Here is an 18547-nt window from a genome sequence, read left to right on the forward strand (position 1 = left end):
ATAAAAAAACAACAACAAAAACAACATTAGCCACAGAAGAAAAGGACACGGGTTATTGTTAAAGATGCCAGTGGGTATGAGCGCTCTCGGTTCGTGTATGTGTGCGCAAGTGTGTTTATTATTTATTTTGATCTTTTTTTTTCTATGCAGATTATAGCACAGTGTGTCTCTAGCGCTCACCTGTGTTGTATCGATCCCTGTGCCTAACAGGTGTGTGTAGTAGCAGATTAGGCCGTTCTGTTTTAGTTTCTAACTCCTTTATCAACACTGAGCTCAGGTCTGCTCAGTGGTTCAGTCAAGTTCCCTACAATCTTAGTTGTTTAGTTGAATCACATGTGTTTGAGTGTTATGCCCACAGGGGCCTTTGCTTTGATAACTCAATCGGTCAGGGACGGTCGAACCCTCACCTTCGTCGAAGCAAAGGCATGTCAGAACTCGATTTTAGCTTCAGTTGAGTCAATTGTATTTAGCAAACGGAACATGAAGGGGGTTTATGTGATTACGAAACAATTTTGTGTTGTGCCAATTATTTTGAGTATGACGTGTTGGTGTAACGGCCTTTTAGGACTTTAGCGCCAGGTGGCATATGTATATTTTGACTACATATGAGACAATGTGTATAAACAATGGCTGAAACTGACATTTTTTTGGAAAAACTGCAATAGAGCTTCGATTTGTAGAGAAATGTAGGCAATAACAGTCGTAGTGGACTCAATTGGGAATTGTTTTAGTTATATATTCGGTAGTGTGCGTATTTGTATCATTATTGGAAAGGCTCAGGCCTGAAACATACTCTACGTAAGTATGCAAATGCTGACGTGAATACAAGTGTGTAGTCGCGCTGTACATATTGGCATGCAACATTACTGTGCTGTTAAAAGATCAGTAGTTTAAAAGTCATACAGTTTTTGGAACAATATGAGGGTGAATAAATGATGACAGAGTTTTCATTTAAGAAGCCAAAATATTTACCTTCAAATCACTATTATTCAAATATCTAGCCAGAAACGTGTAGCTTACCAGGGTTCAAACTGTCACTTTATTATGACATTAGTCAACGTATTATGGTCGGTTTTGTCTTACAAAAGTTGGTTTACGCTAATGCTACCTATAGCACCCCATGTGGCAATGCTGAGAATGCCGTGCTTAGCGTTTTAAGTGTTCATTGCATCCTTCTAACACATTTTAGCAAGCTGCGACGAGTGAAATCAAAGCATTTGCATTCATTTACTTGCGTAGAGTATGGTTTAGAGCTTTTTTTTTTTTTTTTTTTTTTGTGTGGACGTGATTTTGAACCTTTTAAATTAGTTTTATGCTCCAAGGGAAGGAAACTCCTTATAACCTCAGATTTCAAGCCACGGTAACTCATATTATAGAAATATAGTATTAATATGACCCTTATAGGCTTCTTTTTATGTTGTTGCTAGTTAACCCAGGACTTTCTTCAGAGAAAGACCTTAGCAAGTCCAACAATTTGTAAACACATTTTTATGAACTTAAAATTACGATAAACCTTTAAACAAAATTTGGATTTGTAACGGACTTTTACACAAAGACAAATACAGGGACACGTCGCCTTGCTCAAGGGCAGAACGGTGAGAGATTATCTTACTTATTCAACACTGACTCAACCTATAATCTTTGTTGTACCAGCCCACATCCTTAACTGCTAAGTTATCACCACCCACTGTCCCGGCCTTGACTGACCACTGTCTTCCTCACACTTTTAGTCAAGTTGTAAAGCGGCATCATAACATCTTGGTTTTACAAAGGATTTTTGGAGTGGAAAAGCAAGCAATAAGACTAAACCAATAGTATTGTTCTGTAAATAGGTCTAATTTTGTGCTCATGTAAAATGTACTACAATCACTAACATTGATTCACCACCCATGAAAAACGGGGGTTGGCGTACGTTTGGATTGGGTTTCTTATGTTTCTTTGGTGAGAGAGAAAAAGGTCGCTCAGTATGAAACCTAATAGGAAGTAACCCGCATCTTTAACAGTAACTTAGCCCCTTTTGAAATAACTTCCATGTATTCCTGTTCACCCTCCTACCTCCTTAGTAGTGATTATTACTCTCTTTCTCCCTCAAACTACTAGGAGACTACTACTACTACCACTACTATTATTACTATTACTACTACTGTTCTACTACAGTAATTTCTTCTTTGCCCCTGAAGCAAGGCTTAGCGACTCCTGAAAGTTCTTTTTTAATTATTTTTTTCTATCTCTTCCTTTTTCCGTCCGCTTCTCACATGCTGTTTTTGAAACAAGCACAAGATCTTTTGTGACATGCTATGTGCTTATGTACGTTAATAAAAGACTTTAAAATCCTTCAGAAAATTGTGGACTTGTGTACGTTTTTTTTTTTTTTATCTGCAACAAAACAGACACAGAAATGTTGAAACGCTGTCATAACTTTAGACTTTGTACCTCAGTTTTATTAATCAGATATCAGGCATTCACTGGCCCTGTTTGTGTATTGTGTATATTTTTAGAAAACAAACCAAAATACTGTACATAGCAGCTATGAAATAGTACAGCTCCGACTGTAGCGTGGCCGCACACACAAGCACACTTTGCATGCTACATGAACATTGCATGAAACACTTTCACAGTTTGCCATTCACAGATCATGTGACGGAGAAAGAAAGTGTGCTATAGAGAATTTGGAGTGTAAATTTGGTGTCAAATGGGGACAAAACTGAGTCTAAATTGAGACTCTTACCACATCAAAAGAGATTCACACACAAAACCCCTTTTGATTGATAGATCAGAGCCTTTTTATGATGGCTTTCGTTGAAAATGGCACAAACGGGGTACATTTGGTACATAATACGTCTCATATATGCTAATTTGCAAACCACAATCCACTTATCATAGTGGATGTGAGAAGGCTGTGTACCAGAGCAGTGACGGTACTGCTCACTTCATCTATGCAAACAGATTCACACGGCTCTTCTACGGTCTCTTAGCAACACATTGCTGGCAGAGTGAAGACAGTTTACATCTCTGTCTTTAGCTTCTGTTGTGATATAACTGAATATAGAGAGTAAAAGCAGATACAGTCATTTTAAACAGCAATATTCTCCCAAAATGATCATCAAACCTTTCCCTTAGATTAATTTAAGTATTTTGGGGCTGTAGCCATTTTTGAATGCTGTAGTGTAACCTAGCAGGATGTTTTTGAAATGACAGTAAAGTGCTGTAAATTTAATTGATTGTCTCTACAATATTGTATTTTGGTCTGTGCAAAAATATGAATATTTCACCTGAACTGATGCCATTTTTTAACAGAACATTTACAGGGCATTATTTTTTATTTCAAATAAATATGGTGTACTTTGGCCTTGAAATTGTACTCAAGGTAAACTTTCACTGTCAAATTTTTGGAGTAAGATTTCCAATATTCAACACAGACACATTATTTCATCTTTGTAGGGATGAAATTTGAAAAGTAATCAATATATCCTTCATTTAATTGCATTATGTAATTTAGTCAGGACAGGTTATAAATGAAGCAGGGAACAATGCCTTGTACACCAAGTTTTTATGGCGTGAGTTGTGGGATGTATGATTCCTTTATGCTTTTGTTATTTTCGGGCGGTCTAGTAATGGCTGCGCAATTAAAAATAATGAACCAAAGACATCACTATGATGTAGTAAAAGCATTGTGCTTGAATGTGTGCCCACATATGCCGCTAATTGCTTTTTCACATTTCCAAAATGGAGCTCATTTTAATCAAATGTCATTTGAAAGCATCCAGCACATGCATGAAAGCAGAGTTTTATGCCAGGAAGCTGACAAAGACAGCCATTAGATGGATTGAGGTAGAATCGTTTTAAGGGCATGGAAAACATACATAATAGAAATGATGGCAATAAAAGGAAAAAATTAAATGAAGCATTTTCACAATGTGGCAATCACTACGTTGATGACAAAAAAAAGCCTAGCAAAAGGGATTCAGTCGGTCTAACTCTGAGAAGCACCAGTTTATAAATGGAGTTTGTTGAATAAATGCCAGAAATCCCACATGTGGCTGCAACAACAGCAGGGAGTAACGTGGCCAACATGGTGATGCGTGAAAATGTTGACAAATCCTATTCGCAGGTCATTACAAACAAGGTCCTATCTTCAATCTGACGAGCACTTTAGGACGATGGATGAAAAAAAAAAATCATTCTTCATACAGAGATTGAGAATCGGTAAAAAAGAGAATAATAATATTGACATGAAATAAAAGGCAGTTCCTCAATGTACCCGCATGGTCTAATGCATTAAAGGGGTCATGAACTGAGAAATCAAAATTCTCTTGATCTTTTAACATATAAGAGGTCATTGTACTATAAAAACATCCCGTAAGTTTCAGAACTCAAACCTTTCTTGTTACTCTAAAAACAGCTTATATTGAAAACAGTCTGCCAAAATGACAGCTTGTGGAATGTGCCACTTTATTACGTAATAGTGTGGCTAAACACAGCCTCTGCAGAGGAAGATCAACGCCTGCTTCTACATCGCTTCCTGTTTTGCTCCACCCACCAATTGCGCATATAGCTTAAATAACGAGAGAGACAAACACAGGTCTATGCAGAAACCAAACGATAAAGATACTCCGAAGAAAACAAGACGCTGTGCAGTGCCAAGCTGTGGAAAAACACAGTCTTTGCATTGCCTTCCTTCTGATCCTAACGTTTGAAAAGAGTGGATGAACTTTAGTTTTAATGAAGTTCCAGGCCGTGTCAGTAAGAACTTGGTCCTTTGTTCACTTCATTTTACCATGGATTTGTTTACAAAAAAAGTACAATTCGACGTGGGATTTTCAGAAAGATTGAAACTAAAAGACCATGCTGTGCCGACTTTATTGGATTCGACAGTAATGTCTCACCACACAAGTGTGAGTATCTGTTTTCATTACCTGGTCACTATTGCTTTGTCTGAGGTCATTTGATATGTATTGAGTAAATATTTATGCATTTTTTTACCTAAATCACACCAGCGTTCATCTATGAAGGATGTACTGTCAAACATACATAACTGTCAATCATAGCAGTGGGTGTTTACTTACGAATCTACACATAAAAACATGACAGAAAATAGCCTATTAACTTCTAAATTATGATGTTTTTTATATAAAAATCTTGAGGGACCTCAGAGAACAGTGCAAAAAAAAAAAAAAAGGCAACTCATGACCCCTTTAAGCTGTGAGAGACAACTTTTTTTTTTCCAATGGGCATTACAGACATGTTTCAAAAACCGCAATTCTTTAGCCAACTTCCTTTTGAGGATTTGTGATTACTTTGAAGCTTTTCCATCCACCCCCAAAGTTCAGTCTCCTTCTCGAGAAAAGAACTGGCAGAAAATCCAGAAAGAGATGCCAGGTATTGTTTCCCAGTTTATGAAACATTTTTGTACAGCTGAGCAGCATTGTGTAGCTACAGTACGGACCAACCACTGTCATTTCACCATGTCGCACTTCTGTATTTTACCCCGTGTCTCAAAGGCAGGGTTTGAAATGTCATTTGTATTATATCAGTGAGCCGCAGATGAGAAAGGAAGAAGAGATGATGTGAGGGGCGAGGTGTTGGTGGGCTGCAGACAGCTCCCGGGAGCCATGGCAACAGCAGTCACATAATAGCTGCTGCTCTGCATCAGGCGGAGATGCCACGGAGAGCGAGGAGGAGGACAAGAGAGAAAAGCGAGTATGATGGATCTGCAAATGAACCCCTGAACAAAGCTGAATCATCCTGAACTGATGGGGCCCCCAAAAGACAGAGTTCAAAATGCCTCTGGTAGACTCTTCAGACCACAAATGACTCTGCATTGTGAGTGTTCATCTCAGAAAGTGGTCCGGAGGTCTATTTTTGTGGCCTCATACTGCTGTGCTCCGACCCAAAAGGGGAAAGGCTGTGGGCAAACCATAGTGTTGATCAAGACCACGGAGTCCCCGCAAGCCCAAGTCTGTGTGAGTCCGGCCCTCACGAGGCATGGTGGCGATGGCAGAGGCCTGAGGCTCGACAGGCAGGTTGTTGTGGTTAAGGTCCATGGTGGACAGGAGGTGCCCAAGTGAGTCCCAGCGTCTAGCCGAAGGTAGGCGTATGAGGGAGGAGTAGCCACGTTCTGGAAACACGGTCACGGGGGCCATCTTGCTGGTCTCGGACTCCTGGTGCTCCCTGGAGGACCTGGATGAAGGTTTGGTGTAAGTTCCTCCCCTGGGGTCCGCCAGAACCTCACTGTAAGGGGGCGGTGGGTCCTCCATCAATACAGCCTCTTCGTAGCAGGGAGGTTTTCCAAAGACATCTGTGTCTGCTGAGAAAAACAAATGGTTCACTAAACAACAGGAAGTACACTGCAAGCTGCACCAAATCTACAAGGTTTTAGTGACAAAGTCCTTCACATTTACGCTTATAAGAACTATTGCCTCTGACCCCAAGATATTGTGGCCCTTTCTTTTTCCAAGTCAGCCCAGACATCATTACATATATGCAATCACACAACTTATCAGATAAAAAACCTCTTCATGAAGTTACCAGAGGACATTAGACAACATAAATGAGGACTCTGTATATTTTATCAGGAGAGGGTAGAAGAACTGAAGCTTTTATCATTTCCTCCAAGGTCACCTCTCAGTCCTAGATGAAAGCTAGGATAGATTTTCTCCTGTGGAGGGAAGTGATAAACCAGCATATTGAGGTCAGAGATAAGAATGTGTTTGGCTGTGACTAGGCAGTGTTTCCCCCCCTATCAGCTGTGCTTTTGCCAGAATAGAAGATGAAAGCCAACCGAAAAAAAAAAAAAATCTTTAGAGTCCTAGGGGCTAGCAGTGCCATGTGGAAGCACTTAGCTTATAGGCTCTTCTTAATTATCATGTGTTCTGATATAGGACAGCAGCAAATGGAGGTGGTGCTTCTTAAACTGCACTTGCAAACCCAATTTGCACAGAAAACTAAATTTTGACATTTTCTGAAGACAATAGGCCTTATTTATCAATCTAACGTAGAAACGAGTGCAGATCCATGCACACAAATCAACTTATGACAGAGTTCACGTGTGATTCATGAAACATTTGTATGCCGCCAATCTCATCATACGAATGATCGCACGTTGATAAATGTGGTGGCAGAAAACAATCGTCATTTGAATATCACACCCCTAAAAACACCCCGGTTTAGAAGCCTCACCCCTAGAGTTTACGACATGGAGAAATGAAACCCCGGCCAAAAGGAGGAAGTAATCTCATTAAAGAGAAACTGATCTTTCTCCAAAAACACCCGTTAACCTTGTAATTGCAAAGAATTAGGCTACATTAATTTATGTAATTTTATAATATTATTATATTATATTTTATAATATTAAAATACTGGTAAATGCACATTATAGCCAATTTAGTTCCCCTCACTCTACAACAAATATTTAAAATTTAACGGTATTTAGAAAAGAACAAGAATGAAAATTAAGTAGTTATAAAATGATATATTAAACTATAAAATATAGTGGCATTCATATTTGTAACATTCATATTCATATTTGTAACATTTGGTTGCTAAACTATTATTCATTATGTAGCCTAAATAAGGCTTTATACTTCACTCATGTTCTAATATCTGCGGAAAATACTTTGCATGGTCAAAAATGTTTGTTGGGCGCTGCACATTGATCTTTACAGCGGGCCTTGTAAAATAAAATTTATGTTTGGTTGACTGCATTTTAGTTTGATGACGAATGGCTGAAATGTCAGGCAACATTAGAACTAATGTTGTTTGTGTGTGTGTGAAGTAGGCTACCTGTGCGATCAGATGGATTAAATCAAATAAAGATATAAAGAAAAGAAATACAATGCATTAAGAGTGTCACAAAAACGAGTGTAGCCAATACTTGTTGCAGTTTTTTCCTTTTTGTTTATGTTAATTATATTAGGCATATAACCTATTATATATTTCGTGTAGTCCGATTTATTTTATGGACTTAAAGGGATAGTTCACCCAAAAATGAAAATTAGCCAAATATTTACTCACCCTCAGGTCATCCTAGGCGTGTCTGTCATTCCTCTTTCAGATGAACACATTCGGAGTTATATTCAACTTTGTCCTGTCTGTTCCAATCTATATAATTGCAGTGAATGGTGCCCCTGTTTCTGAATCCGAAAAAAAAGTACCCATCCATCGCAAAACTACTCCACACGGCTCTGGGGTGTTAATAAAGGACTTCTGAAGCGAAACGATGTGTTAGTTTAAGAAAAATGTTGATTCTTAAAACTTTATAAACCGTTTAGTCCAGCTTCCTTCTCTCGAGCAGGCGCGGTCCCGACAAGGCGGTTGAGAGTATGACGTAGGCGCAGCGAAATGTGCAATGTAAGCTCCAGGGAGAAGCGAGCAAAAATCCCAGTCTCCTCTTGCCTTATATCGAAATACTCCGACATTTTTCACTTGAATCTTCGTTTTAATAGTTAGTGACAGGTGTTTTGTTTTCCTTTCCCCTCTGTGCTTCCGTGTTGGTCACTCTCTCCCAGAAGCTTACTCTCGCGAGACTACGCGCTTCTCCCTGGAGCTTACATTGCGCATTTCGCGGCGCCTACATCATACTCTCAACCGCCTCGTCGGGACCGCGCCTGCTCGAGAGACGGGAAGCTGGACTAAACTGATTATAAAGTTTGAAGAATCTAAATTTTTCTTATATTAATGCATCATTTTGCTTCAGAAGTCCTTTATTAACACCTCAGAGCCGTGTGGAGTAGTTTTGCGATGGATGGATACTTTTTTTTCGGATTCAGAAACAGGGGCACCATTCACTGCAATTATACAGATTGGAACAGACAGGACGATGTTGAATATAACTCCGAATGTGTTCATCTGAAAGAGGAATGTCAGACATGCCTAGGATGACCTGAGGGTGAGTAAATATTTAGCAAATTTTCATTTTTGGGTGAACTATCCCTTTAATCTATGTTTTTCTCCTTGCACAGAAGCACTGCAGGTGCGTGATGCGACGATGTGTGAATCCTCATGGTCTGTGGTTTACGCTGCTATTCACGCATATAAAGCTAAAGCCCTGAATAAAACAAAAAAACAAAAGACATTCTAATCTTACTGGTCAGTGATCGACTAATGAGCTTCGGTTGCCGGTCAGGAAAATAACCTAAATGAACAAAATGTTGTCACTCTACAGTTCTCCACCAGATTTATATGCTGCACGCAAGTTCAGGCTAAAAAAACTTGCGTACACGAGCTGAGACCAGGCGTGAGATTTGAGCGTAGCCACCACTCACGTCCATATTGATAAATTCCAAGTTTTGCGTTGAAACGACCGTACGCCCACTTTTCTGTCATACGTTCGTTTCGTAAGTGAGGCCCACTGTGAATGGTGCTTGCCCATGCAAAACTCTATGCAAAAATGCATAAAAAGTTTCTGAGTGGTTGTTAGAGTATTGATAGGGTGTTCTGGATAGATAACACATTGCTATGTTGTTAGTAGGGAATTTTAGATGGCTTCATTGCTAAAGTTTGCTGGGTTGTCAAAAGAGCCTAAAGGGTGGAATACATTTTTGCCCAGATTTAGAGTTTGGATGTATCAATTCTAGCTGCCAAAAGTCAAAGTCAGTCTGCAGATTTTGGTCAATTAGTCAAATTTTGACAGATTTCACAGAAAATTGTATTATGGGCACAGCCTTTTTTAGCTTCAGACTCCTTGAAGTCAGAGAATATCAAACATGAGCCGATTTTAGAACATACATTGTTTTCATTTGTCATGTGTCTCCTAGCAACAAGGCACATTTCTACAGTATGTCAGTTTGTTGTGTTCAGAACGACTTGAAAGTATGTGTGATCCAGAGTACTTTAGTGTATGATGCCTAGTTGTTGTTTTTTGGTAGCCATTTACAAAGTCAGCGAGAGTTTCATATCTAGTGTTTTAGATGATGTTCAGAAGTTGTGTAGTGAATTCTAGCCTTTTTAGTCTCAATCATATTCTGATTCCTAAATATGGCCATTCATACATTCTTCAAACCATTTGTCCCATGTAGGGTAGATATGGCCAGGCCAGGCGAAAAGTCTAAGCGACGCAATTTGAAATAACATTCATACTCAAAGCACAAACAGAGCAGAGTTAGTTACAAATGTGTGTCACTACTAACTAAACAATAGGTCAGTTCCAGACACTCTATAGTGTTCTAACTTGCTTATAGACGGTTTCAACGGCAACAACATAAACAAACGTTACTGCGCATGCGCGCTTTTGTGGCCCTAACTTAACATCCGGTAGACATCCAAATACAATCAGTAACAACAGCTAAGTCCCTCTAGAGTAGATTATGTTTTGATAACAAGCAAAATATGCTTGCTGCGTAAATCAGACGGACTGAGATGCAGCGATAACTACTTGGACGGACTTTTTAAAAATGCAAATTTATTCTCTGCCAGCAGGAGGCACTTTAAAGCAGGAGAACTAGAGGTTTCCCCGGAAACGGCTGTTGGGCTGTAGTTACACAAAGCAGCGCTGAGCTTACAAACGCTGCTTTATCAGGCATATAACATGCAACATTTTCTAAAGACAGTGTTCCTTCAGAAATACAGTGATATAAAAACACCTGCGCCTCGTTTTGATTTTTAAATGTGCATTACATGCTCATGTTTATTCAACGAAGCCATTTGGAAAATCGGTCAGTTTTTATATCGTGGCGGGTCGCCACAAATAAATAAAAGTATGTGAAACATCCCACAGCACAACAACCTGACTTTAACTTTAACTGTGTTTGTAGCCGGCGCCACTAACAAGCCCGATAAACAAACACAGACCGGAAGTTAACTTCGGTCCAGGCGCGTGCGCCTGATGAAACCGTCTATAACATTAACAAAAACTGCATTTATCTTTAATTCTCAAGGACAATGTTACAGCAGAGAGGTCCTAGAGGTGACTTGGAGTTTATTCATATACAGTATTAATTATATTCTTTGGGGAAAATTTACTTATCATAGATGGTGGTTTGAAGGTATAATATTATTTCAAATTTCTTTATTAGATTTTCTGCATGGAATATCAACTCAACAAATTGAGGGGGGGGGGACAGAGGTAAAAATAAAAAATACAGTTAATTAATTAATTAATAAAGCATGAATAAAAAAAGGGGCGCCACACCTTGTCAAAGGTCTTTAAAGAACTGTGAGTGACAGTCTAATTTTTTTCCAATTTAATACAAGTAAACACTTCTTTAAGCCATGTATCAAAGGAAGGGGGTGAGACGTGCTTCCACTTTAAAAGGATGAGATGTCTTGCTAGTAAAGTAGTAAAGGCTAAAGCCTTTTGGACCGTTACTGAAAGGTTCAAATCTACTGCCAACCCAAAAATGGCCAAAAGTGGATTTGTATCAATATCTATGTCAAATGCATCTTTCAAAGTGCTCAAGAATAAGCTCCCAGTGTTCATCAGATAACTCAAATCCCAAACTCTCTTCCCAAGCACCTCTGGCCTGATTTGCAGAGCCTGAATTAATATTGTGAATCAGATTATAAATGACAGAAATACAATGTTTTGAGTGTGGTTCAAGCTTTAAGAAGTCATCCAATGGAGATTCAGGGGGACGATTTGGAAAATGAGGGAATAGTTTTTGCACAAAATGCCTGACTTGAAAGAAACTAAATAAGTGAGAATTAGGAAAATCTAATCTTTTAGAAAGGTTATTAAAGGATGACAAAATACCACTCTTATAGAGATCATCAATGGTCTTTATGCCCTTATCGAACCATAACCATAACGCCTCATCCATAATGGACGGTGCAAAACAGTGTTTTTTACAAATCGGAGAAAGGATAGAAGATGCAAACCAGTGTGCTTCCTAAATTGAGTCCATATCTTAACTGAGTGGGATTCAACTAAATTTGAACTAAAATTGGCAGGTAAAGGTAATTGAGAGGATATAACAGAGTTCAGAGAGAGGCGTGCTGGGTAAGCCCAACAAGGGAGTTCAGAATTTATATTGTTCCTCCAAGGTATAATATTATACCTAATATTAAAACAGTATAATAAAAATCACTGCAGATTCTTTAAAACTTTAGATTAAAACAAATACAATTTTCTCGTACTGTGCCCAAGGCGTCACAGGGGACATAATGAGCCTGTTGTTGTAAAGTGATACAAAGTCTCTTTAAAGAGCACAATTCTTTCTGACTCTTACTCTTTTCTGAGCTGACTTATTACTCAGACCTTGTTTTTTATGTGTGGTCATCCATCCTGTGTGTTTGGCACAGGTTTAAAGGGACATTCTTCACCCATGGCCAGGGATCCACCAACATTGGCAGTCTGCCTGTCTGCCAAAGCACATGATTAGCCCAGCTCTAATGCTGCTAGCTCAATGCTGTACTCGTCTGCCTACACAACACCCACACAAGACTCACTGTTACCATGTCATACATGAAAGAATGCAGCTCAGCCTGCCCTCACTGTGTGAGGTGTTTTGAGTGGTACAGCTCAAGATGTATGATCGTTGTCACTTGAAACACAACATGCTTAATGTATTAATAAAGGGTAATAAAGGTGTAGCATCCTGTGTTTGGTTATTGGATTTTGCTGACTGCTATATAAAAGATGATAATACTAAATTGTATTGGAAAGGTCGCCAAGTTCATTTTGACAAGTTTAAATGGATTTTAGGTTTGAAGGTTGTAAAGGCATTATGTACTTTAAATGCTTTAACATCTAGCCTATATAGCATTATCGTTAAATAGGAATTTTAATCAGATTATGTCTGATTATTAAGACACATGGAGCATTAAAGTTAAAACAGGCTAAGGGACTGTGCCGAGTTTAGTGGATGTAGCTTAAAATCTCTAGTAGGGGTAAGAGTCAAAAAGGTGAAATTTATTTTAAATAGTACTGTCAAACGACTAATTGCGATTAAACGCATCCAAAATAAAAGTTTTTGTTTACATAATATATGTGTGTGTACTGTGTATATTTATTATTTATATACAAATACACACACATACAATGTATATTTTGAAAATATTTACATATTCATATAATGTATATTATATATAAATATATTTCATATATAAACATAACATTTTTCTTAAATATATACATGCATGTATGTGTATTTACATATACGTAATGAATATACACAGTACACACACATATATTATGTAAACAAAAACTTTTATTTTGGATGCGATTAATCACAATTAATTGTTTGACAGCACTAATTAAAAAAAAAAAAAAAAAAAAACTGTAACCTCAAAATCTTCACAAGTCAACATGATTACAAATGTATTCTCACAGATTCATTACTATGAGACATTACATATTAGAAGGAAAGGGTGTAAGAACAAAATGATAATTGGCCAAGGGCACATTACAGTGTAAGAGAATTTACAACTAATCCGTAACCAGAAGCTGGTTGACATGTTGAAACATTTGTCATATCAAAGGCCTAGTCCTATTTTGAGTTGTATTTACCTATATCCTGCTACAGGTTAATTTTGTCAATATACCTAAGTCACAAACCTCAAATATTGATTTCATGTAATCTTTAGGGAATGGCTTATTGAAAATGTTCTTCTGAACCACATCTTCTGAAAATATGGTTGGACGAATGTAGTTCTTAATTTTAATAGTCCCCATATCTCTGACTGCGGACAAAAATGCATTGGATGCTTGCGCTTGTTTAAACATCCTACCTTCAGGGACAGTCCAGTTTGCCTGAGGGAGAGTGTGTGTTACAGGCAGCTGTGGAGACATCATTTGAATGGGTGGGCAGAACTGAGGGGGCTCCCTGGGAGGATATCCCCCTCCAGTGCACTCCAGAGGCTCCATCTCCAGCGCCCGCAGGCACTGTTCCCTCAGCCTCTCTTCACGCCGTCGCTTCAGCTTGCGCTGGGCGAAGCTGCAAAAGCAGCAAAGCATGACAATGAGAGCCCAGATCAGCCAGAATCCGGCAAAGCACGCCAGAAACGTATAGGTGCCCTGCGACATCACCATGATTATCACCTTGAGGTTTGGGCCCTCCAGGATCCAGTGGGAAAATTTTAAGTCTGATTATGTTGTTGAGTTCACTCACCAAGTCTCATAACTACCATATTTCTACAAATCCTGTAGTTTAAAACCATTAAGAGTCTATCCAAGTGTTTGCTGAGCTCATTTTCTCAAAGTTAACCAGAGGTCAGTTTGAATTGTGTTCCATGAAAATGCAAGATGTCCGATATAATGCAAAAGGGAAACTGAAGAGGCACTTTCCGACGGTCTGCCAAGGCCTCTTTTACAAGAAGAAATGAATATCTGCAGATGCTCTTTTCCTGACAGCTGGTGCAATGAGGGAATGCTAAAGTCTCACAGTGCCTGGGTCTCCTCCTGTGTTGTGATCCTCCGCTGAGCAGATCAGGGCTCTTCAGATCTCCAGAGGACATCGGCAGTCACGCTGCTCAACAAAGGGAAAGAACATAGAAGGGGGCAACCGTCATAAGTTATGAACTTGTCATATTTTCAAAACACAGACCTTTAATATTTCACACACAATGACCCATTTCATAATTAACCTCAGCTGTTCAAGCACAACTCGCACAATGACTTTAGGGGGTAAGTATCAGTTTCGTACATTGAGAGAGTGGGAGTACACATAGTTTTCCAGAAAGATTGTGAGGAAACAGTGTTAACAGCATGAAGTTTCATTTACTGATGTATTTTGAGACACTTTCAACATGGCACCTCTCCGTCTGTTAATGATAGCTGATTTTGTCAATAAGATTAAGACAACTTATACAACCAGCTCTGATCTTGTCAAATGATCTATTAAAGCTTTTTCCCCACACGCATTTACATCTCTATCCAAATAAGATCTTGGTGACCTTGAGGAAATAGATTAAATCTTTGTCCTGCTTCATTGGCATTTTCTTTTTGGTGTTCCTACTGCATGTGGTCATCCATTTCTGACTGCATCAACATACTGCTTTAAAATTGATTCAGTTATGTCATCTTTGGAGGACATAAAAGATTACATGAAAGAACAACTACCAGAGCTGAATTACACTGGAGACAAGTATCGGTTGATAAATAATGGTTGATTCCTAAAATGTTACCTATGGAACCCCCATTTCCTGATTTAGTGTCCGTTATGTTTAACATAACTACATACCTTGGTAGGCATTCAGTTTAGAGGAATGGTCAGAGAACTCTATTAAACACAGGGGTTTTTTTTGTTTTGTTTTTTTACATGAATGAGGAGGAGGCTGTCATCGCCTCTTACTTAAAGAAGAAATGTGATTCTGCCTAACATCAATAATGTCCCCCATTATCACAATGTCATTGATATAAACGAATAATGCATTGCATATATTGTATCTTTAAAAATAGGCTACATAAAAAATAAATAAATAAATACTAGAACCTTCACTATTTGATTAAAATTGTATAATGTTTTATGATATAACCGAAGACATTTCACAAAAAAATAAGAGGACTGTGGTGTAAATTTATTTAATTACAGCATTGAAACAGCGTATTTAATGTTTGGTAAGCTATATCTCCAGTCCTTACAATACATGAACAAATACATAAATAAACAATCCAATGATGCCCGTCGTTTAATATGCATGCAATGATGTGCAGTCTCTCAGGTGGGTGATATTTGTGGAAAAAAATGTGCACAATTGGAAATGACAGATGAACACAGTATTATATATTACGAACAGTAGGGGTAAAAATAAAAAATAAATCAAGAACATGAAAATGTTAACTTATAAACGTCTGCATCACCACTGAGCTTTTATTAGGCGTATACTACATTGTCTTTTTCATAATATCTTTAATACCTTAACCACCTATAGATTACATGGTCGTAATTTTAAACAAATACATATGCCTCTAAGCTCGTACTTACATGATAAGCGTCTTCCAGTCACGACGAGTTCATTTTCAGACGCGTGACACCGTTTCAATGGACTGGACGTGACTCAATCCAAATAAAGTTGCGGTAGTTGTCAGTGGCACAGAATGTTAACAGCAGACTTGTTCGTAGACGAGTGTGTTCTTTCGTGTCTTCACTCATGTTTACATGGATAAACGAAAGCGTTTCGAGTTCCGCGTCATTCCTCGAGGTCGTGATGCGCGCGGTGGTTAATGGACACCTGTAATTGACGCGCGCGCGTCATGAAACACCCAGATTGGCACTCCGCGCGCGATGCGCCGCTGCTGTCACGAGGACTCTGTGTATCAAATTGAGAATAACGGTTCTCCAAACAAACTGACATGATCGCTCCTCCTTTTTAACTGTTTGTAGAACAAAGCGATCGAAGTGGCACGATTTTGTCTGAATAGGCTTGTTTGTTGTGTGTTTAATGAGATCAGTAATCTCTTCGGTTGTTGGTGGTGTGACTATTTAAGGTGTAGGCTACTTAATTATTTTTAAACATTAAATTTCACATGGACGGTTGACCTTTAAAATACATTAATATAAATGAATACAAATACATTCATGTAAGATAAAGACATAGGCCTATGTTTCAGTAACCAAAAACTTTAGGAATATGGAAGATGTGCAAGAACATTCTGCAAAGGAATTAACCATGCCAAGAGCATTCTGGATTGGAAAGAACATTTTCAAGAGCATCCTGCATAAGAGAGAATATGTTCAAGAACATTTTACCTGGGAGAGCATGTTTATGTTGTTCATGTATAGGAGAGAACATGCTCAAGAACATTTTGCATAGGAGAGAGCATGCTCAAGAACATTCTGAATAGGAGAGAACATGCTCAAGAACATTTTGCATAGAAGTGAGCATGGTCAATAACATTCTGTACAAGAAAGAACTTGCATAAGAACATTCTTTATAGAAGAGAACATGCTCAAGAACATTTTGCATAGGAAAGAACATGCTTAAGAACAATTTGCATATAGAAAGCAAAAGCATGCTCAAGAACATTCTTTTTAGGAAAAAATATGCTCGTAAACATTCTGAGACCATTCTGTATAGAAAAGAACGTGCTCAAGGACATTTTGCAGAGACGAGAGCTTGCTAAGTAACATTCTGTATTGGAGAGAATATGCTTAAAACATTTTGAAAAAGATAGAATTATGCTCAAAACATGCTGTGTTTCCCAACCCTGTTCCTGGAGGCACCCCAACAGTATACATTTTGGATTTCTCCCTTGACTGACCCATCCATTTCAGGTCTTGCAGTTTCTACTAATGAACTAATAAGTTTATTCGGGTGTGTTTGATTAGAAATAGTTTGGACGTTAGTGATGGAGTGCCTCCAGGAACAGGATTGGGAAACATTGCTGTATAGATTGCAACAGCAGCCTTTGTTCCTTAAGTATTTTTCCCATTGGGGTTTTATAAATCTCAGAGGTGAATCACAACGTTCTACAATGTGAATCACAATCACTAAATTCCTGCTGACTGACAATGGACACTCCATTAGTACCATGCACAAAAATGCTGTTTGATTGGCTGTGTTATTTACCTGAGAGCAATGTCTGTGTTTAATTTTAGATCTAGTCTCTCTACACACGCTTCTCACTTTATTTAAATAATTCTGGCATGCTGTGGACACCATCAATGCCTGTTCATTTTTGAAAGTCTTGGGCGAAACCTCCTTGAAGCAGTCTTTGTTTTCATTCTGAACAAAAGCCTCTCTCCTTGCTGGCTCTGTGGACGAATAAAAGACATCAGAGTCTGGTTTTGCCTTTTATTTTCAGGCATCACATACACATACATTCTGTGTAAGGCAGTTTAGAGACATCAACCTTGAGCTATGAGTGGTTTCTTTAGAGAGCAGAAACATGGAAACATTTTCATAGCCAAACAATTAATCCTAGACATTTTATCACTTCACCAGCATATCTCTGTTCTGTCCTTGGATGTCTTCCTTGTGTTAAAGATGCAGTATTTTACAGATTGCACTAGTAACCAAATCATGAGGCGTGTTCCATTTAACTGTAAGTGTCCTGCAAAGTGGACTTCATGGGATATTCTGCTGTATCGTGAGATGTCAATCTAAAGGGGGCAAACATGCTCAGTTTGAAGGCACTGCAAATGGCATAAGGAATATGGGAACATCAATACATCACTTCACGGAAGGTGGAGTGGGAAAACTCACCAATGATTTTGCATCTCTCTATCACTTAAAGAAATTTGAATAAAATAAAGGCAGTGAAAATTCATTAAGGCTCCAGTGTACCAGTGCATATTCAAGTTTTTCAAATATGACATTTTATATTAATTATATTAATACAAATGTATATAATAGAAATATACATGGATATATTATATACATGTTTATTACATGAATTTATAGTAATTTGTATTGTATTTATTTTCAGAAGTATATATCATCATAGCTTAAACTCCTCTAATATGGTCATTCAGTGCCTAATATGAATACAATATCACTTTGTATGTTATCTGAACAGTTTTTATTTTCTTTTTCTTTTCAAATCTGTCAAACAGTGTCTCAAGACTTGGATAAAACAACTCAGATTATTTTTACAATGTCTTTATGTACTTTTTAAAGCACGCAAATGTTAATCATGAAAATGTTACAAAAATGAATGGAAGTCTTATGG

At 38.2% G+C, this 18547-nt stretch overlaps 1 protein-coding gene across 2 annotated transcripts; it reads right to left on the reverse strand.

The window, feature by feature from the left end:
- Positions 1 to 2406: 2406 nt before the first annotated feature.
- On the reverse strand, positions 2407 to 16353 carry LOC131528717 (proline-rich protein 7). Of its 2 annotated transcripts, none has more exons than XM_058758039.1 (3): positions 15861 to 16353; positions 13666 to 14402; positions 2407 to 6304 (listed from the first exon to the last, which is right to left on the reverse strand). In XM_058758039.1, the coding sequence occupies exons 2-3, from the start codon at positions 13964 to 13966 to the stop codon at positions 5871 to 5873; spliced, it is 735 nt and encodes a 244-aa protein (XP_058614022.1). In that variant the 5' UTR covers positions 13967 to 14402; positions 15861 to 16353; the 3' UTR covers positions 2407 to 5870. The 2 variants fall into 2 exon arrangements, with proteins under 2 accessions (XP_058614022.1, XP_058614021.1); XM_058758038.1 differs by having other exon boundaries at positions 2417 to 6307.
- Positions 16354 to 18547: the final 2194 nt, after the last annotated feature.

Source organism: Onychostoma macrolepis, chromosome 21 (genome assembly GCF_012432095.1).
Source record: "Onychostoma macrolepis isolate SWU-2019 chromosome 21, ASM1243209v1, whole genome shotgun sequence".
Lineage (NCBI taxonomy): Eukaryota > Metazoa > Chordata > Actinopteri > Cypriniformes > Cyprinidae > Onychostoma > Onychostoma macrolepis.